General features: G+C 35.3%; 1 protein-coding gene across 1 annotated transcript in view; it reads right to left on the bottom strand.

Moving 5' to 3' along the window:
• LOC150101893 (citron Rho-interacting kinase-like) overlaps positions 1–24,057 on the bottom strand; it is a 594,274-nt gene that overhangs the window by 457,497 nt on the left and 112,720 nt on the right. Inside the window, exon 13 of the mRNA XM_090400165.1 lies at positions 7,342–7,545. Coding sequence (XP_090256291.1) covers positions 7,342–7,545 — 204 coding nt within the window. The remainder of the gene's footprint in view (positions 1–7,341; positions 7,546–24,057) is intronic.

The following is a 24,057-nucleotide window of genomic DNA, read 5'->3' as shown; positions in this document are numbered from 1 at the left end:
TTTCAATTATTGGTGAGCAATTCTACAAAAATGGTACAAAGAATATTTTCTACTACTGCTCCACAACAGATCCATTACATTTCGCTATAGAGCCTCAGTTTCCATCTCATATTGGCAAACTTTCTCTCAAAATTGCTAATCTCCTGAAATCTCATGACATAAGTGGCTTTCAAACCTACTGTGACTATTCAAGCTCTGTTATGTTCATTTAAGGACGACAACCCTTTCATCAAACATCCTGTAGTTTACAATATTTCATGTTCTTGTGGCCTTACTTACATAGGGCAAACATCTAGAAGTTTGGAAGCTAGAACAAGGCACACTTATCAGAAACCGAGCAATGATTTCATGTGATATTTGGAAGTCACTTATTAGATCTTTCCACACATCAGACTAACTCTTCTGCCAACTATCATGCATACCTATTGAACAATGACTGATCTGTGCTAGCTTCCATGCTCCATGTGTTTGTTTTTTTACTTTTGCATAACAGTTCCTACATGTTCAGTTTTAGTAATGGTTCATGATTACCACTTATTTAACTATCTATATTATCACAACCTATTAAACCCAGTATTAGTAGAAATTTGTCACAAGTGAAATGTATTATTTGAACAAGTTTATATAGAAAATATAACAGTTTTATATAGCAAATGAAGATAGAAATTTCATTAAATAACATGCACACTAGATAAATGTTACAAAAATTATTGAATATTACAAATTTCTAAATGTACCCCAGTATGTCATGTCAATGTTAATAAAGGTGTGGGTAAGCACCTTTATTTATTATATGTATTCCTAAATAATTCCAGTAGAAGTCTGCTTGATTCCCTAACTAAACTGAACAACAGTTGTAATAAATTTGGTATGAAAATCAGCAATAAAAAAGAGACCATGAAAATAGTCCCACGAAACATTATCAGCTGCATCCTGAATGGAGAACCATAGAATAAGAACAACATTTCAGCTATTTAGGTGCGATTTAAAAATTGTGAAGAAGGAAAATTAAATACAGAAAATCTACCATTTATCCATCATTAGAAAGAGAATGTGCCATTCTGATAACTGAAGGGTTGGATAATTAAAGTAGAACTATAGTGCAATACCAGGTCAGTTGACATGCAATGGTCAGTTAATTGAAGTGTTTTGAAGGTCAGATAAATAGTAGATTACTATATAGAAATAAACAGAATAAGCAAGTTGGTATCATGGAAAGCCAAGTGAATAAGAGAAATTAGTGAAAACACTAAAGAAGCTGTACATAAGACAGTGTTGAAACTAATTTTATTTCTCGATCTGAGGACAGATTAGAAATAAACACTTCAAAGACTGAAGACCACAGATATGCGATTTCTGAGAAAAATTTTGGAATGATCAGGCTGCATCACCTGCAGAATCATTAAAATTGAAGATGTTGGAACTCAGCATTGTTAGCATTCAGGAATGTGTAAAGAGAATCTCAGGTGGTATTGGTCACTTTAACAGAATGGTTAGCAAAACAGATGTTTGAGTTCAAAAAGGCAGAACAAAGACCTACAATAAGATCAAGATTTAGGTTGATTGATGCAGTTACAATTGCCTTAGAACAGCAGTCTCCAAACTTTTTTGATCGCGTACCCCCAATTGATTGAGCAAAAATCTATTGTAATAAGTATTATAAAGAGGAAATATACCTTGTATCATCATATAATAATTAAAAATGCTAGATATTTTTACTCATTATTTTTATTATTAACAGCATCATCATCAATAATATTTAATGTGAACAATGGCCTTGCATTTCTTTCATAATTTCTTGAAATTCTGGTTTGATGGCTTCTGATACTGCGAAACGTTGCTTCTTTAAATTATCTGCAATGATTTCTATACGTCTACCAATAGTATTTGCTGATAAGGGAATACATTTTAGTTTATCTGCATATTCTTTTCCATAGATTATTTCTACCATTTTTATGGTGGTTGGGAGTACAAGTGTTTCCCCAATGGTCTGTGGCTTTTGGTCTCTTGCAATCGAGAATGCAACCTCAAGAGATGCCTCCAAATATTTATCGTTTATTTTAGTGAATTTTTTTAAGTTGTTGGATTGAGAATTACATGTCTTCAAACATCGTTCAAAGAATTGTAAAGATTTGTGTTCATGTTCAGGATGTTTAGTTTTTAAGTGTCTTACTAATAATAATGGTTTCATACTACCATTACATAGCATCTCATGACACAATACACATGTAGGACGAGGTTCATTGTTGACTATCGTCGATGTAAATCCCCATTTCAAGTAGTCTTCTTGATAATTTTGAACTTTCTTGGGCAAGTTTTTGTTAAGTTTCAGATTAATGTTTTTATCACTTAATTTGACTGATAACAAACTTGTTTGAATAGAAGAATCAATCCTATCTTTTCATTGTTGTTCGTCTGATGTAGAAGTACTATCATAATTATCTTCAATTCTCAGTTTCTTCTGAGGAAATTTTTTTAACCATTTATCCATTTTGTGAGGGTTAATTTGTAAAATTTAAATATAATTCATTTATTATTGATAATATCAAACACTTTTAAAGAATGCAAGCAATTTTGATAATATTAATTCACTATTTCTAGTGTAAACGTAAAAGTAAGCACAAAAAGGCGTTGGAATTGCACAGAAGCAATATACAGTGATATCTCTTTAGTCCGAACCCTCCAGTAATCCGAACTGCGGTTTGAAAGAAAAAAGTTTTATTTATTATGTATTATAATTTTGTGTACTATTATTTTTAATTAATTATTATTTTTTGGAGCCTGTGTAGCTCAGTGGATGTGGCGTTTGCACACCACCGCGCTTGGCCGCACGAAGGAAGACTTGGTTTCGAGTCTAGTCGGCGACTAGAGGAAATTTTTCTAAGCCTTTTTTCGACCGGTTCCCGAGTTAGTCGATCTCTGGCACGGGCAAGCAGGTTTTTCCTCCCGGAAACTTGGGTTTTTCGTCCTGTAAACTCAAGAAAATCGACCGTAGAACCCACATTATTTCAGACATTAAATATATTGTGTTAGGGACCACGAGATGGCAGCACATTTGAGCCGTCTCTCTTCACTGTGCACCGCTTAATTAGTGATAGCCTTGGGCCATCTGTCTCTGATTGGGTACCAGTGGAGATTGAACTGCCCACTCAGTCTCCAAAAGTTAGATAGGGCTAAATGGCCTCGCCTACTCCCGTATACGGGAATAAAAAGGCGTTAGCTGATTTTTTTTTTTTTTTAATTATTATTTTAACTATTATTATTTATTTTATTATTATTACAGTACAGTATTTTTTTCATACTGTCGATTGTACGGTTAATACTGGAGGACTATTTTGATTTATTGTGTATTCACGTTTGCTTTTTTTATGCTGTACAGTATACGTACTGTATTTTCGGCATGAATCACAAATATACACAAAAAGAGGAAATTCAAAACGTGCATAATTTGGTTAAAAATATAAATCCAGATTTTGAAATTTCACAAACAGATGTTGCAGACTGGATTACAGATAGAACCGAAAGTGAATTCGAAATCAAATCAGATGATGAAATTATAAATATGACGCTACAGAATGAATTAGAAGACAATGAGGTATAGAATGGACTAAGCAGAATGATAAGCCATTGCACAAAATTTTGTTGCTAATGCAGCTCCATGAAGAAGCATTCGAAAAAAAGTTTAGCTTCAAAGAAGCAAAAGAAAATCAGGGACTTTTTTTTTTACAAAGAAATAAAAAAAAAAAACTTTTTTGTGCTATTTTGTGAAACTTTTTTGTATTGTGTACAAGAAAGTGATATTTTTGTACGTAAATTAAGTTACGTACTGAACTATGCAATTTTATTAAATCAGAATCCTCAACAATACAGGTACATACAAATTAAATTTTTTACTAAAATAAACTTGTATACCGTATTATTATTTTTTTTTGTTTTATATTACAGTACAGTAGCTTTTTTCTATCAGTTAATTTATTTACAGAATTAAATTAATATACCATTAGAATCTGATTATTTTTGTCTTAAACGCTAGTTATTGCTGTCTCTTGGGGAGAAATTCGCTAATCCGAACGAGCACGGTTTTTATTAGTTCGGATTAGCGAGATACCACTGTATACTAAAAAATCATTAAACTTACTACTAATAGTCAAATAATTAATACAACTGTGGTGTCATCTGTAGATAGCAGGATAACCAAGCAATTTTCCTTCTCTAGTTGGGCTTGTCAACACTAGGATGTTTTACAAACAATGGCAATGATAAGAAGTAAGAGATTTACTCCCTAGTTTTAAAAAACATGACGGCTTTGCCACGGATGATTATGTGTGCAAAGTCGCCCACCGTGCGCTACTCGCAAATTTAAGTTTACAGGATCTTTATAACGTCTTTGTCTATATTATATATATGTTTAATTGATGAAAGAAAGTAATATTCTTTATCTTTAGTTAATTATTTAATTTTTTTCCTATCAATATAAAACTCTTTTTGATGTACCCCCACGTATCGACTTGCATATCCCCTGGGGTACGCGTACCACACTTTGGAGACCACTGCCTGAAGACCAAAATGTAAGATCTGATAATATTGGATTCTAATAGATAACATTAAATTGGGCAAAAATTGCTGATAGGAAGTTATGCACATTTTTCATGTAGTACAATCATAGTACTACATACCTGTACATCTGTTGTGGTAGGAATTTGATGGTGTTATTTTGCATCATTACCTGATACATATGTCTTATCCCAATATCAAGAGTCATGGTAGTGAATAAAGCAAAATATTGCAGCAAATCACCAAAATATGCTTATTACAATAATAAAAATATAGCCTATGGAAAATCTTGTTCTATTGATATGCTATGTTTATTTGAACAACAGTAATTAACAGGACATAATCTTGCTGAATTTGAAGTGTTAAATCCAGTTAATAAAAGAAGCCTTTTAAAAATAGTAAGAAATACCTATAAAGCATTCTTCTTCTATCCTGTAGGACAAGTTATTCAACTAATTTCAATCCAATTTGGAAGGTATATTCCAAATTGTATTGAAATTTAGTTAATTTAACTAGAATTTAGTTAATCTTACTAAAGTTTCCTTGAGAAATTTAAAATCAAACTAAAAAATGAAGGGGAAATACAGAGGCATCCTATGCAAACAATTCTGCAAGACCAAACCATTCTACTAATTTTGGCCATTCCAAGTAAAATTATTCTTCATATTCTTTATGCACTGAGAATTTAAACCTGTTCAATCTGAGAAAAATGAAGTTTTTTTTTTTTAAATCTGAAAAGGGAGGGTAACCTTTGCACACTTCTACATGTAGAATCCTGTTACTATTATATATTTGGTTACAAATCATTAAGAGATATATTAAGCTAGGGAGAAACATGTTCTCACATAATTAAGAACAAAAAGTATGGATGGTGGCCAAAAGAGCTGAAATTAAGGGTTTGCTAGAAAACTTGAACTTAAGTGGGCTAAATAAAGCGGGAGACATCGTTGTTCATTTCCTGTTTCCAACGGAGATGTGTACCTAAATTTCCTGGCAACTGCAAGAGTGAAGAACCACCATATCATTCAGTCAACAGTCATATTCCAGGAAAAGGTCACAAGGATAAACAAAACTAGCTGAAGAACTGTTCATTTTAACTGGACTGTATCTATAAAGGCTACTGTAAGTAAGCATAAGTTTTGTTTATGTTTTAAAAGCTTACTGTTGAAATTTATGTATGTAATGAAACAGTTATGGTCATGAAAGGAAAGAAATGTAAATTTTGTATATAGAATGAATGGAGATTAGCTAAGTTAGCACATAAGGAATAACTGTAGGTTAAATTAAGATGAGTTAACAATATAAAGCGTTAAGCAAGTGTTATGTTATGTAAGAGAAAGTTAATTATACGTTGCACTTAATGTGTATAAGACTAGGTTGAGAAAGATTTCCTCCCTCTTACATTGTGATTTGTAGTTTCATACTAAGATCAAAATAAAATGTTGGAAGTTTATTTTCCACTTGGTTAGACTATAATAAATTTAGTTTAATCCTTTATCCAAGTGTAAGCAAACAAAGGTTTGCACCTGAAGTATCTTCAGGACTGAGGCAACTCGTAGTAAAGGTGGATCAAGCTCTCATCACTCCTTGTCTCAATATCTCCCATAATGCAAAGCACATCTCCTTGTGGACATGTATAATGCTATGCATTAAGGGATGGGCCGCTACCCAGACCGGTTTTGACTTTCATTGAGGTCTTGTCAGTGGGAGCCAGACCCAGAAGTGGTGATACTAAGGCAGAAGCAATGGAGAGGTCATATTTACATATACAAGTTGCCAAAAGGTGTACCACCTTATTATTAAATTACTCTGGACTTAGAAAAAAATGTTGGCAAGTCGTATAGGTAAATATGACCTTTCCATTGCTTCTGCCTTAGTATTACCACATCTGGGTCTGGCTCCCACTGACGAGACCTCAATGAAAGTCAAAACCGGTCTGGGTAGCGGCCCATCCCTTAATGCATAGCATTATACATGTCCACAAGGAGATGTGCTTTGCATTATGGGAGATACTGAGACAAGGAGTGATGAGAGCTTGGTCCACCTTTACTACGAGTTGCCTCAGTCCTGAAGATACTTCAGGTGCAAACTTTGTTTGCTTACACTTGGATAAAGGATTAAACTAAATTTATTATATCAAAATAAGATGTTTTGTTTGTATAACTATCTTGCCTGATCTATTGCCAATGCACTGTCTCCCAAAAAAATTAGCGAGCCAGCAAGCTTGTTTGATTAAAATTCATCACAACTAGCTATAAGAGATTGTGTATGTTAAATCTGATCTTGCCTGTGTTCCATACTTTAATTATCAAGTTATATATACTCCATTCTAATTTGTATAAAGAACTGTTTGTATAAAGTAAATCGTTAAACAAATAAATTTTTCTAATTCATAGTTTGAGAGTTGGTAACCTGTTTATCATGGACAGACTAATAACAAAGGTCATTCACTAACAGTGGGAACATAAAGATTATAGTTATGACTGAGTAGAAGAAGTAAGTTAGGCCTAAGGCGCACATATAAAAGAATAACAAAGGCATGTTTGATAGAAATACAAAGTTGATAACAGACATAGAATATTAGACTGGTGCAGTCTACATCAATTAACAATTCAATTATAAACCAATATTATAATTTAACAGTAGTATTATTGTAATATTCCGTATCCCTCTTTCAAGGGATACATGTCAAATGATCACTCAATAACTTTCAGGAAACATTTAAACCTAGGATATGCAACTTAAGTCTCACTTAAATTGATATTACACACAATATATCGAAACTACCTGGGTGTCCTTTCTTTTTGTCTGGCTCTCCTCCTGATAATGCAATTTAGATTCCAAAATGAACATAGCTTTCTTTAAGGTTTCTAATTGTTCTTCTACTTCTATTTTTTCATTATCTGAAATCACTAACCGAGTTTCCAAAGTTTTATTTACATTATTTAACTCTTCTAGTTGTTCCTTTAGCTTTTCATTTTCAAGTTCCACCTAAGATAATAAAACAGAATATTATTTAATATTCAGAAAGAATACAAATAAAATATCTGAAAAATCTGAATATATCAAAAGAAAAAAATGTAAAAAAGTTATATGCCATTTAACTGTTTTCAGCTTCTAGTGATCTCGTGAACTCAGTTTCTTGTATTCTCTTTCAGCAGGCCAATATCATATTGGCAAGTTCTTTCATGTTGTATATCCAACTTTTGTTGCTTCCTCTCCTTTTCATGCCTCAACCTTCTAAAACATAACTGCTTTTTTCAATGATTCATCATCATAACACTAAACACGGGTACAGACCATATTGATCTGTTCCAGTCTCGTTATCGATCCAATATCCTTTTTTGAGGTCTACCCTGCCTTCTCTTTCAGTATTTGTTTAGGATGTTGGGTGTTAGCCATTCGGTTTACACGTTCAATCCATTTTTGTTTATAATCGTCTAGTTTTTCTTCTATTGATTTTGTTTTTAGTTCTTTTAAAATGTCTTCGTTCCTTTTTTTGATCTAATAATGCGTATTTTGCAGTTCTTCTCATAAATCTCATTTCACTTGTTTTTATTCTTTGTTTATTGCCCAAATTTCACTGCCATATAATAATGTGGGCACTCTAAAGCATTGTATATTTTCAATGCATGTTTCTTTTTGTACTATATTTGGGTTGAGTGTTCTATTTATCAGGCCTATAATCTGTAAAAATTTTGAAGTTTTTAATTTTATGTCTTTTTCTCCTTTACATGACATTTCACATCCAAGCTAATTAAAAGTATTTATCTGTTCTATTATTTTATTATTAACTAGGGGGGCTCTGCCCCCCTATGCCTACGGCGACCAACCTCCCGAGTTCTGGACTGGTAGGCTGGTTCTCCTTGAATTCTGATGACTCGAAAGGCGGGTTCTGCCCACCCCCCCCCCCTTTTGGACCTTTTCCTGGTTTTGGCACAGCAATTATTTTGGCTTCCAGCCACAGTTTTGGTAGATTTCCAGTTGTTATAATATTTGAGAAAAGGGCAGCCAGCCATGTTTGAACTCATTGGCCGAGATGTTTTAGAAACTCGGGGAGGATACCATCCACTCCTGCAGCCTTGTCATTCTTCTAGTCAGAGGCATTACTTTGGTGAGTTAAGGATTCCTGCACCTCTTCAAGAGAAGCTGGCTGTACAAGTTCAGGAAGCTTTGAGGCCATCTTCAGATTTTTTCTGATGAAGTTTGCACAGTTATTTTTCTGGTAGAGCTGGGACTTATCTTGGGAGTTTTCAGTAAATGATTAGGTAACTCCTGATCCATTTGATCAGGAGTTACCTCTGGTGGTGGTTTGTATGTTGTTGGTTCTGCCCACCTCCTAATTTCCTCAGAAGTGACCAGCTTTTCCGGCTAAATTTGGTGAAGTCAAGTTCATGGATGGTTGAGACCCATTTTTCTTTTCAAGCGTTGCTATGAGCTCCTTAGCAATAGTAGCTAGAAGTTCCTCATATCCCTACTCCAGCATAGGATGTATTGTTTTCTGTAGCCTCTAGGAATAGAGGCTTTGGCTGCAGTTTTGATTACGTTGACAAATCTGGGATAGCAATTAGGAGTGGGTGGTATTGCTCTAACGATTTGCTCGATTTGCTTTTCAATATATTCCAGTTGAATCTGCGAAGGTTCCATCTAGCAATTAGTGTTCCACTGATGACTGGGATTGATGTATCTGTCTCTATTAGGACAATGCTGGCTGTTAGGAAATCTGTTGAGGATGGTTCTGGTTGTTGGCAGAGGGTGGTCTTCAGAGTCTTTAGAGACTATGCACAAATCAGGGTATAGGTTCTGTTCCATCTGGCTGAGTGAAGAGTGCCTTCTTGCTTGGCATCATAGATCAAATACAGGTTATATGTATCCATCGAGTTAACTAGATTATCACCATCCTGGTTGTTAGAGGAATAGCCCCACATGGTATGATGAGAGTTAAAGTCACCAACATAGATAGCAGGGTGAGGTGGCTGCCGGTCCATCTGTTCAGGACAGGATTGCGATGGTGGTTTGTAGACGTTGTAGATGGTGGTATTTTGAATTTTAATACCTATGAAACAAACTATCCAAACCATGTATTATTTCCTATATCATTTATGTACAAGTTAAATGGTCAAAGCATAGAGCTTCGCAGTACACCACTATTCACCTGCTTGCTCCTGAATTCTGCTACTAAATATACTACTTTTTGGTATCTGTCCATCATCCACCATTTATCCATATCACCAGTTTCACATCTCTTCTTATTTGTTGCAGTTTGCGTAACAGAGTTCCAAGTGGTAGTCTGCCAAACACTATTGCAAAATCCAGCAGTATCATTGTGTAGCCATTCTCTTTATCCAACTCATTTTTCACTATAATAAAAAGTGTGTAAATTATTAAAGCATGACCAATCCTTCACAAAGCCATGTTGCCCCTCAGAGAATCACATCCATTATTGAATTTTTTTAACTAATTTTTCTAGTACTTTTACCACCACTTCTGAGAAACCGATTGATCTATAATTTACTGCTGCAATCTTAATCCTTTATGCAATGGAATAATTCTGCTTTCCTTCCACTCCCTTGGGACTTCGCCAGAGCTGAGACTTAAACAGCCTAGTCAGAGGCATTGCCAGTTACCTTGCACATTCTTGTAAAATGAGAGCTAATATCCCATCTAATCCCTGAGCTATATTTACAAAGAGATTCTGCAATATCTTAAGTATACCTCTAAATCAGTGTTTCTCAATGTGGGGGCCTATGCCCCATAGGGGGTGGATTTGAATATTTGGGGGAGGGGGCAATTAGAAAATTGCCATGTACATATTTATATATTTCTTATACCCAACCTACATATTGATTCACTTGCTATAGATCTTCCTCCTCCTCCTCCTATCTATCATAGCATGGCAGGAAACTCTGAATCTTTATCTCCTTTTTCTTTTTCGGTTCTTCCGATAACTCTTTTGCATTATCCCTCATACAATACTTCTTGCCTCAGGTTATTAGTACAGCAAAAAAACAATCAATTCTTTAGCCTTACTTTTTTGCATCCTAACAGCATCACTAATATTAATTTTTGTACCAGGGAGACAAGATTTTTTTTTTCATGCTCTCATTAAGTACTTCTCATCAGAGAAGTCCTGTACAAAATTTTCTCCATAACTTCTTTCTCTCCTTTGTTCATGCAGTCTTCTTAGTATTTGATCTTTGCTTCTCTCTCTCTTGTTTCTGAGAGAGAGAAGCAAAGAGGCTGTCAGGATCAGATCTTCACTTTACGACAAATAGTCGAGAAAGCATGGGAATATAACAAAGATCTGTATTTAAGTTTTGTCGATTTGGAAAAGGCATATGACAAGGTGCCAGAGAGAAGCTATTCAATACGCTGCAGTTATATGGTGTCAATGGGGCATTATATCAAGCAATACTTAGTCTTTATTTGAGTTGTAAGTCAGCAGTTAGAATTGAAGGAAGTACAGGAAGATGGTTTAATGTTAAATCTGGTGTGAGACAAGGATGTACATTATCCCCTCTGTTATTCAATATCTATATGGATCACATTATGAAGGAATGTGGTATTAAACCTGATATCAAAATTGTAGATGTTAATGTCAGCTCTTTGCTTTATGCGGATGATGTTATACTTCTAAATAAATCCGCTACAAGTCTGCAAGATTCTCTGACTAAATTGAATACTTGTTGTAATAGATATGGTATGAAGGTCAGCAATAAAAAGACAAAGACAATGAAAATAGGCAGAATCATTGAAAATGTCAACTGTGTTGTGAATGGAAAACCTGTGGAACAAGTAAAACATTTCAGCTACTTAGGCATGATTTTTTTACTGAAGATGGTAAATTAAATATAGAAATAGACAACAGAATCAACAAAGCTGGTATGGTAGGAAGTCAATTGAATAAATTCATATGGAATAAGAAAGAAATTAGTCGTAACACTAAATTAGCTGTATAAAAGACAGTATTCAAACCAGTTTTAACTTATGGATCTGAGAGCTGGGTCAGAAGTAAAACACTTGACCAAAGACTAGAGACTGCAGATATGAGAGTCCTGAGAAAGATTAGAGGCGTGAACAGATGGCATCAATGGCAATATCATATTAAAAATGAGGATATTAGGAAAGAACTTGACATTGTCAGCATCCAGGAATGCATCAGCAGAGCTAATCTCAGGTGGTATGGTCACTTAAATAGAATGGGAGAGGAAAGATTAGCAAAACAAGTGTTCTCTGCCAGGTTGGCAGGAAAACGACCCAGAGGAAGACCAAGATATAGGTGGATTGATACGGTACAAAGTGCCTTAGACGATAGAAATATAAGATCTGATAATGTTGGAGTCTTGACAAGTAACAGACTGATTTGGAGGAAAATTGTAGATAGGAAGAAGTTAGTAATGATGTAATTTTTTCATGTAGTACTGTCATATCCTGTACACCCCTTGAGGGTACATGGCAGGAATTTGATGATGATGATGTTCTGTGAAGAATTACACATAAGTATGCTACTTCCACATTAAAGTACTCTTCATTTTCCTGACCTTCCACCTACCCACTGCATGTTCAACATCATCTCTAATAACATTTTCAGGTCTACTGTCAATTCTACCATTATGTTGCTTTGTCCTCTGCACCGAACTGGCACTCTCAAAACACTTACTACATACTCACTCACCAGTTTCTTTCTTCTTCTACAAATCTTTTGACTTTCACAAATAATACATCTGATGTGTTTTCAAATTAACATTAACCAAAATTGTGACACTTAGGTATTATTGAAAACTTTGTTCAATATTCTGATAGAATACTGACCATTCTATACCTCCTCCATCCTTTCAAAATTTAGTCTTTGTATGATATATTTCATATAAACATAAATGGATGAAACACATTCAAAGAATGAAAACAGAAAGATTACCAAAACAAGCCTTAAAGTACAAGCCATTAGGAAAAAGAAAACCAGGACGTTCTCTTAAATGATGACTCCTAAGGCCAGAACAGGCCATGCTTGGCCTAAATCCTTGATATGCATGATGATGATGATGATATTTTTCAAAGCAGTGATATATACCTAGGACAATGCAACATTTCTCACAGATCTTCCCCCTCTTTTTCTTCAAAAAGTGTTCGAATACACATCGCAATACCTTGTGAGATTGTTCTTTGTTACAGGTAGAACCAAAGATGGGAAGCGTCTTCCTTCAACATGAAAATTTGTTCACAAGGTGATGCACCTCCCATTTCAGTAGATGATCTTGGCAAGCAGTGGAATAAAATTAAAAACAGTGACTTGCCCATATGTGAAGATCTCTCTCACAGAGCTACTCAGAAACAAATCTACACAACCTGTATGGAGAACTACTGTACAAATGTCATGCGAATCTTTGGATATCACATCTGCTTGGAAAACTGTTCAAAATTTAACTATTATATGCAAGAAACAAAAAAAAACTTTCTATACCACTTACCATATGCACAGCAGAATGCATGTCTAACCTGCCAAATGCTCCAATATTCTTAATGTATTCTGTTATCCAATGGACACTAGCTGACTGGTCTGCCTGTCTCTCAATCCTGCAACTTGCATGTTTGTAGTCAGTTCTCGCTATTTTTACTATTCCACAGAAGACTGGGATTATCATTATTATTACCCCAAGACCTCATGGAGTCAAAGACTCATCTGGAAGGTCTCTTTATCACACATACATCTCATCATACCATGCCTTAAACACACTCAAACTCCTTGCAGACACCACACTCTCAGGCAAGGCACTCCAATCATTCACAATTCTGCACGAAAAAAACCTGCCTCTCACTTCCCTACTCACACCCTCTTTATACAGTTTCCAAGGATGATCTCTGGTTCTCCACTGATCTCCCACTATTCTCTGTAGAACTTCTCCACCATTGATCTTATAACAACCCCTTACCAACTTGTAGGTCTCTATCATATCTCCCCTCTTCCTCCTCTCCACCAGACTCTGCAAATTACAACTTCTCAATACTCAACATTCCAGAGGTCAGAAACTACCTCAGTCAGTTGCCTTTGGACCCTTTCCAACATCTCTTCATCCTTCTGAAAAAATGGTGACCAAATCTGGGCACAATAGTCCATGTGTGGCCTAATCAAAGCCTTATACAACAGAACAAGAATCTCCCTACTTCTACACGTCAGTGTCCTCCGCATCATTCCCAGAAGCCTTTGTGTTGTCTTCACAATTTTGGCGATGTGTCCCCTAAATTTTAGATCCTTATTCACTATCACCCCAGATCTCTTATTTCCTCTACCTCTAACAATATATTCTCACCAAGCATAAATTCTGCATCCCATCTTGGTTTTCCAAATTTTAAAACCTTACATTTTGCAACATTGAACTCTCATCTCCATTTCCGTGCTCAACCACTCAATTTATTCAAGTCTTCTTGCAAGGCCACAACATCTTCACTACTCTTTATGGTTCATCCCAACTTTGCATCATCTGCAAACAACTGAATATCTCCATCCAAATCTTCGCCAATATCATTAATATACAAGTTAAACAGTAATGGCCCTAAAACAGACCCCCGACGCACTCCACTAATGACTTTCCTTTTGCAGGATATCTCATCCCCATACACAACTTGTTCATACCTATCAGATAGCCAGTCTCCAATCCAATGCACTAATCTAATATCCAACCCCATCTGCTCTAGTTTGACTGTCAACTTATCATGAGGTACTCTATCAAAAGCCTTTGCAAAATCCAAGTATATTACTGTGTATCCTTCTCCTCTGTCCAAGGAAGCAGTCACTTTATTGTAATAAGTAAGTAGATTAGTAAAACATGACCTCCCTTTAGCAAATCCATGCTGTCCATCAAAGATAATACCATTGTTGTCAACCCAACTCTGGATCCTAGTTCTCACAAGCTTCTCCAACAACTTAACCACAACACCTAACACACAGATAGGCCTATAGTTTGATGCTCGAGTTCGATCACCTCCTTTATGAAGTGGCACAATCTTGCCCTCCTTCCGCTCCTTAGGAACTTGACCAAGTGCAAGACTTGTATTAAAAAAATATGTCAAGGCAGGTGTCAACTCTCTGGCACATTCCTTCAGAAGACGTGGTGATATATTATCAAGTCCCACAGCCTTATTTACATCTAGTTTACTCAACTCCCCAAACACCTTTGCTCACTTACAGTCAGTCTCTCCTCCCCATCATCAACTGCTCTCAATCTCTCCATGAAGTCACATTCACAAGATTGAAAGATCTTTATGAACTGCTCATTAAGTATCTCCACCACACATTCTGGAATCATGAGACATTAGCTGGAGAATTATTCTGCAACATGCATCAGTACAAATATTTTCTTCCAGACAACAGGTGTAGACAGAGAAGTGCTTCAGTTGAACTGAAATATATTCATAATAGTGACTAGCATATGGCTGTGAAATTTAAACAAGTTGTTGGAGATATTTCAGTGCAAAATGCAAAGCACATTCAACAACACTTAAGTAGGCCATTTTTAAACTGCTCAAGATAACCTGTGTTTAGTGGTGAAAAGTTAATCTTTGTACAAGTCATCTACATACTCTTTCCATCCTTTTTTTTTTCTAAACTTTCCAAATTTACTATTTACTACTCCCAGTAAACTAAGAATAAACCTTATAACTTCATCATCATCATCAAATTCCTGCCATGTACCCTCAAAAGGTGTACAGGATATGATAGTACTACATGAAAAAAAAATTACATCATTACTAACTTCCTATCTACAATTTTCCTTCAAATCAGTCTGTTACTTGTCAACACTACAACATTATCAGATCTTACATTTCTATCGTCTAAAGCACTTTGTACCGTATCAATCCACCTATATCTTGGTCTTCCTCTGGGTCGTTTTGCTGCCAACCTGGCAGAGAACACTTGTTTTGCTAATCTTTCCTCACCCATTCTGTTTAAGTGACCTGAGATTAGCTCTGCTAACGCATTCCTGGATGCTGACAATGTCAAGTTCTTTCCTAATATCCTCGTTTTTAATATGATATTGCCATTGATGCCATCTGTTCACGCCTCTAATCTTTCTCAGGACTCTCATATCTGCGGTCTCTAGTCTTTGGTCAAGTGTTTTACTTCTGACCCAGCTCTCAGATCCATAGGTTAAAACTGATTTGAACACTGTCTTGTATACAGCTAATTTAGTGTTTCGACTAATTTCTCTCTTATTCCATATGAATTTATTCAATTGACTTCCTACCATACCAGCTTTGCTGATTCTGTTGTCTATTTCAATATTTAATTTACCATCTTCAGTAAAAATCGTGCATAAATAGCTGAAATGTTTTACTTGTTCCACAGGTTCTCCATTCACAACACAGTTGACATTTTCAATGATTCTACCTATTTTCATTGTCTTTGTCTTTTTATTGCTGACCCTTCATACCATATCTATTACAAGAGCTATTCAATTTAGTCAGAGAATCTTGCAGACTTGTAGCGGATTTATTTAGAAGTATAACATCATCCGCATAAAGCAAAGAGCTGACAATAACATCTCCAATTTTGATATCATGTTTAATACCACTTTCCTTCATAATGTGATCCATATAGATTATGAATAACAGAGGGGATAATGTACATCCTTGTCTCACACCAGATTTAACATTAAACCATCTTCCTGTACTTCCTTCAATTCTAACTGCTGACTTACAACTCAAATAAAGACTAAGTATTGCTTGATATAATGCCCCATTGACACCATATAACTGCAGCATATTGAATAGCTTCTCTCTTGGCACCTTGTCCTATGCCTTTTCCAGATCGACAAAACTTAAATACAGATCTTTGTTATATTCCCATGCTTTCTCGACTATTTGTCGTAAAGTGAAGATCTGATCCTGACAGCCTCTATTTGGCCTGAATCCAGCTTGTTCTTCGCCAAGCTTTTCTTCCACAATTCCTCTCAACCGTTTATCAAGTATACTTGCATAGATCTTGCCAGAAACACTCAGTAGGGAAATACCTCTGTAATTCTCACATGCAGTTTTATTTCCCTTTTTATATATGGGTACTATGAGAGCTCTACTCCAATCATTGGGAATTCGTCCCTCTGTCCAGGGTTTCTGAACTATGCAGTGCAGCCACTGTAAGACTCTCATACCACCATACTTCAGCATTTCTGGTCGAATATCATCTACTCCTGCTGCCTTTCCACATTTTAAGCCTTTGATGGCTTTTTCTACTTCAAGTATGGATATGTATTCCTGACTGCATGCCTGGTCAGTGTTTTTTTACCACTGTGCTGTCATCACTGCTTGTTTCATTTAGCAGTTTTTCAAAGTAATTACTCCATACTTCAAGGATATCTTTTTCTTGCGTTTTCATGTCACCTTTATCATCTCTAATTCCTTTTACAGCGCTCTTTCCTTCATTCTTAAGCTTCTTCAACAACCTCCAGAATATTTTGCCACCTTCTTGATATTTATTTTCTATATTCTTGCCAAAGTCCTCCCATGACTTTTGTTTAGCTAGTTTTACACACTGTTTAGCTTTCTTACATTTGTCTCTGTATTCTGTAAGAGTAAAAGCTGACTTATTTGCCAGGAACTTTTGATATGCTTTCTTCTTTTCCTTCACTGCCTCTTTAACTTCCTGTGTCCACCAGGGAGTTCTGATTTTTTTATCCTTGCACACAACCTCACCACATGCCTCTCTGGCAGAATCAATGTTTTCTTCAGAGTTTGCCACTGAATCTCCAAGGTTTGATTCATGTTCTCAAACTCTTTCATTTTTTCTTCAATAATCTTTGTGTATTTTAGTCTACAGCTCACATCTGAGAGCTGCTCAACTTTTATTCGCTTTAAAACTTTCTTACATGTTATTCTTTTCAATATGAAATTCAATTTTATCCTGCTCAAGACTAAATGGTGATCACTTCCAATTTCAAATCCTCTGTACACTCTGGTGTCCTGCACCAGGGAGAAAACATCACTATCAACAATAACATAGTAAATGAGACTTTTCTTATTCCTAGCCTCTTCTCTCCATGTGAATTTGTGCACATTTTTATGTTGGAACATGGTGTTAGTAATAACCAGTCCATGTCCTGAGCAGAAATCCAACAGATATTTGAAATTATTATTAGCTTTGCTCTTTTCTCCAAATTTTCCCAAAATATTTTTGAATATCTCACAATCATTTCCTACTCTGCTATTTAAATCCCCAACAAGGCCCAACTTTTCATTTTGTCAGTTGCTTTTTCTAAACCCTCAAAAAATTCCTCCACTTCTACCTTAGTAGAACCTTCTGTGGGACCATAGGCACAAATAAGTCTCATTGTCCAGGTCCCCATTCTCATATTTGCCCACATTACTCTACTTGAGACTGACTGCCATTCAAGAAGATTAGCCTCGTATTTTGTGTTGAATACTATGGCTACTCCTTCTTTTCCTTGATTGTCATTGCCTGAGTATAATATTTTGTATTTATTGCTCAGAAAGATCTCACCAGTTTTGGTCTTTTTTGTTTCAGTCACCCCTATTATGTCGATCTGGTACTTATCTAATTCCTCAGCTAGCTCCATTTCTTTGCCATTCAGGCTTCTTACGTTGATAGTACCGATCTTTAACTCTGATGTTGAGTTGGGGTTTATTTTCAGATTTGTTATAGTAGCTGACTTTTCGCTGTTTGCCCTGGTTCCCTGGCGAAAACAACGGGGGCCTTGTTTAACCGGGCGACGCCCCAGCCGGCATGAAATTTTGTCATGTTGTACCATCATTCAATATTTTGGTTTAACCAATAAGAATACAATTTGGTCGGCTAAATCCCAAATTGCCAGCCCTTCCTAGTCCGTTCAGTATCCAAGTAGATACCCAACAGGGTGCACCATGAGAAGGTGAGGATTGGACATTAGGTCAGAAGCCCTGGTCGGTTCTCCGCATTCCTTTAAAGGCTATGTGGAGGTCTCCTCTCAGTTATACAGCTTTGACCCTTAAGCACCCCACTTATAACTTATAACTTCATTTATCTTTATTTTTAGAAAGATAAATGAAGTTTTCATTACAATAAGAACAGATCTCTTGTTCTTTTGATGTTATTTTAGATTTCGTTATATCTTTTGTTTAGATTACTTACATATTCTACCCTATCTCTGAAAATCAGCAGTCAAATGTCTAATCCTTTGTTTCCATTAAGTTTCAATTATTTTCTGTTATATTAAATTCAACTCTAGCAATCAGTAATTCATGATCTGTACCAGTCTTCAACAGGTAGCCATTTTTGCTGCTTTGAGAGTAGTTCTCTAGATCTTGTTGCCAAAAATATCTAATTTCTGTATATGCTTTTTGGTAAAGTCCATACAATTTTTTTTTTTTTGCACTGTTTTTGAAAGCAAGTGTCTGCAATAAAGAAATCATTTAACACAAAACTAAAACTAGCATTTCTCTTCCTGCTCCATTCCTCAATCTAATAAAATTTTCCAGTTATGCTTTTTTTTTTTTTTTCCACTTTTGAATCCTCATATCAATAGAAAATCTGTCTTATTAATACTACACACCGTTTGTTGTAATCAACCATAAAACACCAAAAGAAATGTTTTGTGAGCATAATTCCAAGTGTATCAATGAATTTTTTTAAAAAAAATTCTAGTTTCTTCTTTCATTAAATCTGACACAACCAGTGCAAATGACTATTTATGCTTCCATTTTTCCAATTACAAGACATAACCAGATTCACATAGAATTTACTTTAATTTTCCTATAATGAGCAAACTCATTATGCATATATTAAAATATAACAAAACTTAGTTAAAAAATAACTAACAGTATTTAACTCAGATTACCACCTGGATATGTAACATTTAGCTAACCAACTAAAAGGCACCCCCACAATTAAAATACTACTTTTTGAAGTGAATAAGTAATAAGAAATTTAAATGCTATTCTTGTGGAACATTATGAAAATTATGTAAACAACTACCATGTTACAGCAAAATTTGAATATAAACCAAAATAAACACTCGACATTTTGACCTTCACATTAAGGTCATCTGGAGTATACACATATATACAAAGAAACAAGCTGCACTACAATCTACATGGTATGCTAAAGTTACTGATCAACCGTTAAAACTAATGGCCTGACCTCTAAGCAAGTTTCAACATTTATTGGCCACTATCCATGCTAGTTTGTTGTAATTTATATATAAAGTTTTTTTTTATTTCTATTTTAGTGTGTGTGTGTGTGTGTGTGTGTGTGTGTGTGTGTGTGTGTGTGTGTGTGTGTGTGTGTGTGTGAGTGAGTGAGTGAGAGAGAGAGAGAACATGTTATTCTCCAGCTTAATTTAACCCCCCAACCAGCCATGACGTCTAGCTAAATCTGGATATGATTCTGTAACATCTGTTGAATAACATAGATAAGTAGTGGTCTCACTATTTCATCCACCTCAGCCAGTGGGGAGGTTAATTTTGCAACCTAATAGATAATAATAGGACACTAGCTTTGATGTAGTAAAGTTTTTTTTCACCAGAGGTCAGGCCAGTAGTTTTAATGGCCTGACCTCTGGCAATTAAAATAGTCCAGATATATGCACTCACATCTGACAGCACAGATGAGGATACTAACTTATTTTACAAAGATCTGGCAGAGACAACAGAAACGATACCAAAGCAAGATATACTAATTATTGAAGGAGAAAAAGAAACACTGAAGTTAGTACAGGAGAAGAGAATGTTGAAGATAAGGGATACATCAGAACAAATAGAGAAGCAGTATAGAAAAAATGAGGTGAAAAAAGCAGTCAAAAGGGATAAGGTGAGATGGTTAGAAGCCCAATGCAAAAATACAAAACAGCCCTATGGAGAGTATAAAACTAAAAGTGTATAAAATGAAAAGAACCATTAATAAAAGGTAGCAACCAAAAACATATCGCAACTAAAGATGAAAAAGGCAAAGTATTGATGAATAAAGAAAATTATACAGCAGTTGACAAGATACTGTAGTGAGTTGCATGAAGAAAAACAAGATAAGGTGTTGGGAAACTAAAAAACTGAAGCAGATATCACCACCAGGTAATGAGTATGACATGAACACTTGAAGAGGTAGAAAAAGCAATAGTACGGTTAAAACTCAAGAGTCCTAGTAATGATAACATCATTGGAGAAATGATTAAATATGTTGGCAAAAGTATGGTTATTGAAAGGCACCAACTATGTAATATGGTATGGAAGGAAGGAAAATGCAGAGGAATGGATGAAATCGATATTAGTGGCATTATATAAGAAAGGAAATAAGATAGAATGTAAAATTTATAGAACAATTGCTTTGACAAAAGCAATTGTTCTATAAATGAATGATGATATTATAAATGATGATACTGATAGAAAGATTGAAAACGCAATTGGAAGCATACCTTACAGACGATAAACATTTAGGAAAGATAGAAGTACAATTCAGATTTTGACAATGTGGTTAATAGCAGAGAAAAGTAGGAGAAAAACCAAAACATATATACTTGCTTTAACATGAAATATATGTTGATCTTTAATTGACCATGATTTATGAACATCTAATACCAACAAGTTTCGCCAGTGGGGCTGTCCAGCTTCTTCAGGGCTTACAACGGTAAGAGAAAAACGAAAAGTGGCTAGAACAGAGAAAATGGAGTAACATTATCGTATAAATTAAACATTAAAACAGAACACATAACATTACACATACATGGAGCATGTTGTGTTAGTCACTGTTATGAGAGCACGTTCTGTAGTTTTGAGCGAAATTGAATTCTGGCAAAACTGAGTGATCTTATTAAGGTTTTCCCATATGTCAGCTATTATCATTCCCTGGTTCCTGTTAAGATTTTCTCTGGAACGGAGGACTACAACGGCTTCTTTGAAATTTCTACAACAGAAATCTTCTTCCAGGTAAGACATGGAGCTGCTATCCCAATCAACGGTATGGTTAGCAATTGTGAGACGATGGGCTAGACCCGAGTTGTCTGTTCCATTGTTATTAACATCTCCTATATGTTATTTTTTCGGATTTTGAGGCTTCTATAGTTCAGACCACAAGCACATAGGATGTTGTACACTCCAGAGTGTTTGAAAAAAGTATTAATGTATTTTGGCGATCTTAAAAAGTGACGGACAGTTTTGACTGGTTTGAACGCAGCACTGATACTGAAGGGTTTAAAATGTTTTGTGATCTTCTCGGACACTGTACCTGCATAAGGAATAACTATGGATACATATATATATAAAGTGATGGTAGGTTGTTGTTGTTGTTGGGGCGTTCTGTGAAGAATCTTGTTGATTAGATTCTTTGGATAGCCATTTTTTATTAATGTCTCTGGTATGAGTAATTTCATGATAGAATTCTTGTTCTTCTGAGATGATGTTCATAGCTCTATTTTTGAGCACATGTATTATGCTAAACTTCTGGGAAATATGATGAGCTGACTTGAAATGAAGGTAGTGTCCAGTATGTGTTGGTTTGCAGTACTCTGTTAGTTTAGTTTAGTTTAGTTATGTCCATCTGCTAATTTCTTGATTGGGATATCCAAAAATGGTAGTTGATTATCTTTTTCCAGTTCCAAAGTGAATTGTATTTTTTGATGAAAAGAATTAATTTTGGTTAAAATTCCAAAAGAACTGTTTTTGTGTCCCTCCAAATTATGAAGACATTGTCTACATACCTCCATCACACTAAAGGTTTTGGGTCTAATTTTGAGAGGATGTCTGTTTCTAGCTTTTCCATGAACAGATCTGCACCTATCTTCAGGGAAGAGATTGGATACTGATGGCTTCTTCTACAGGGATGTTGGTAAATAAAGATACAACGTCCAAGCTAGCGAGAATGTCTGTCTTTAAGATCGAGATGTTTTCAATTTTTCAATAAAGCACATTGAATTCTTAATGTAAGTGTCCAATTTTCTGATATGTCCTTTCAAATGGCTGGAGAGGTGTTTGGACAACAAATATGTGGGAGCATTTCTTCCGTCAACAATCAGGTGCAGTGTAACTCCACTTTTGTGGAGTTTCGGGGCTCCATACAATTGTGGCTTCAGATTCCATTGCAAGTCTGTGGACCAACTAGTCATGTTTCATAATAAGTTATTAGTGTTCTTGTGGTTTTTCATTTTGGGTCTGACTCTAATATGTGATACGTTGATGGGTCTGATAACATGAAATATATATTTCATGTTAATAATATGTTTGAATGACCAAATATAATCTAAACAATGAACAGACTAGATGATGATATGAAGCAAATGGTACGTTATTTTGAGAAACTCAAATGTAAAAAAGTTTGACTTCTTAATCATCTAACTTTCTTAAAAAGATGTAGAAACTAACATTATTCCCAAGTTTTTAACATTCAAAGAACAATTAAACTCAAGAAGAGCGAAACGAATATATACTAAGGCATCCCTGGCTCTACTAAGTGGAAGAATACAACACGTAAGAGTTGAACTTAACAGAATAGACCTTTCATGCTTCCGACTTTTTGAAGTTATTTCTAATAACATAGAGAGCAACTTATGGACACTTCTAGATAAGATGATTTAGAACAGTTTCAGTAAAGCTTTTCTAATTAGTAAAAAAACTCAAATCAAAAAATTCAACACACTATATGAAAAGTATTACAACTCCAGACCGAGCCTCCCTGATGAAAAAGTGATTTTTAACCTTTTGGACCATATATTAACACAACCAGAAATTGAAATATTCGCCATCACCCAAGATCATATTCCTAAGTTCGACATCATCATCAACATAGAGAAAACACTCTCATCCTTTCCAGAAACAATGCCAAATGATCTGAGATTAAAAAGTGCTATTATCCTTTCAACTTCAAAGCCACCTAACCTAAACATAATACCCCAAGAAAAAATGAGCTCTCACAAACTTGAAAAAGGATAAACAAAACTATCTTAAAAGCAGACAAAGGTAATGACACAGTCATTTTAAACACTAAGTACTACATAGCCAAGATTGCAGAATTACTATCAGACCCATCAATGTATCGTATATTACAGTCGGACCCAACATGGAAAAACTACAAGGACACTGACAACTTATTATGGAACATGACTAGTTGGTCCACAGACTTGCAAAGGAATCTGAAGTCACTACACCCATTGACACCACAATTTTATGGAGCCACGAAAGCCCACAAAAGTGGAGTTACACTACGCCTGATCGTTGATGGAAGAAATGCTCTCACATTTATTGTCCAAACACCTCTGCGGCCTCCTAAAAGGACATATCAGAAATTGGACACTTACATTAAGAATTCAAAGCACTTTATTAAAAAATTGACAGACAATCTCACTAGCTTGGACGTGGTATCTTTATTTATCAACATCCCAGTAGAAGTTACCAGTATCCTACACAATCTCTTCCCTGAAGATACAGCTCACCTTTTTCGTCACTGCTTTAAATCTAATTATTTCTAATGAAATGAAATGATATATGAGCAACTTAAAATGGCTTAACTATGGGCAATCCCCTTTTGCCAAC

This window comes from Typopeltis vanoorti, chromosome 11 (assembly GCF_054136105.1).
Source record: "Typopeltis vanoorti isolate ZY-2024b chromosome 11, IOZ_Tvanoo_1.0, whole genome shotgun sequence".
NCBI lineage: Eukaryota > Metazoa > Arthropoda > Arachnida > Uropygi > Thelyphonidae > Typopeltis > Typopeltis vanoorti.
The sequence above is the reverse complement of the archived record's forward strand: the minus strand, read 5'-3'. Positions and strand labels throughout refer to the sequence as shown.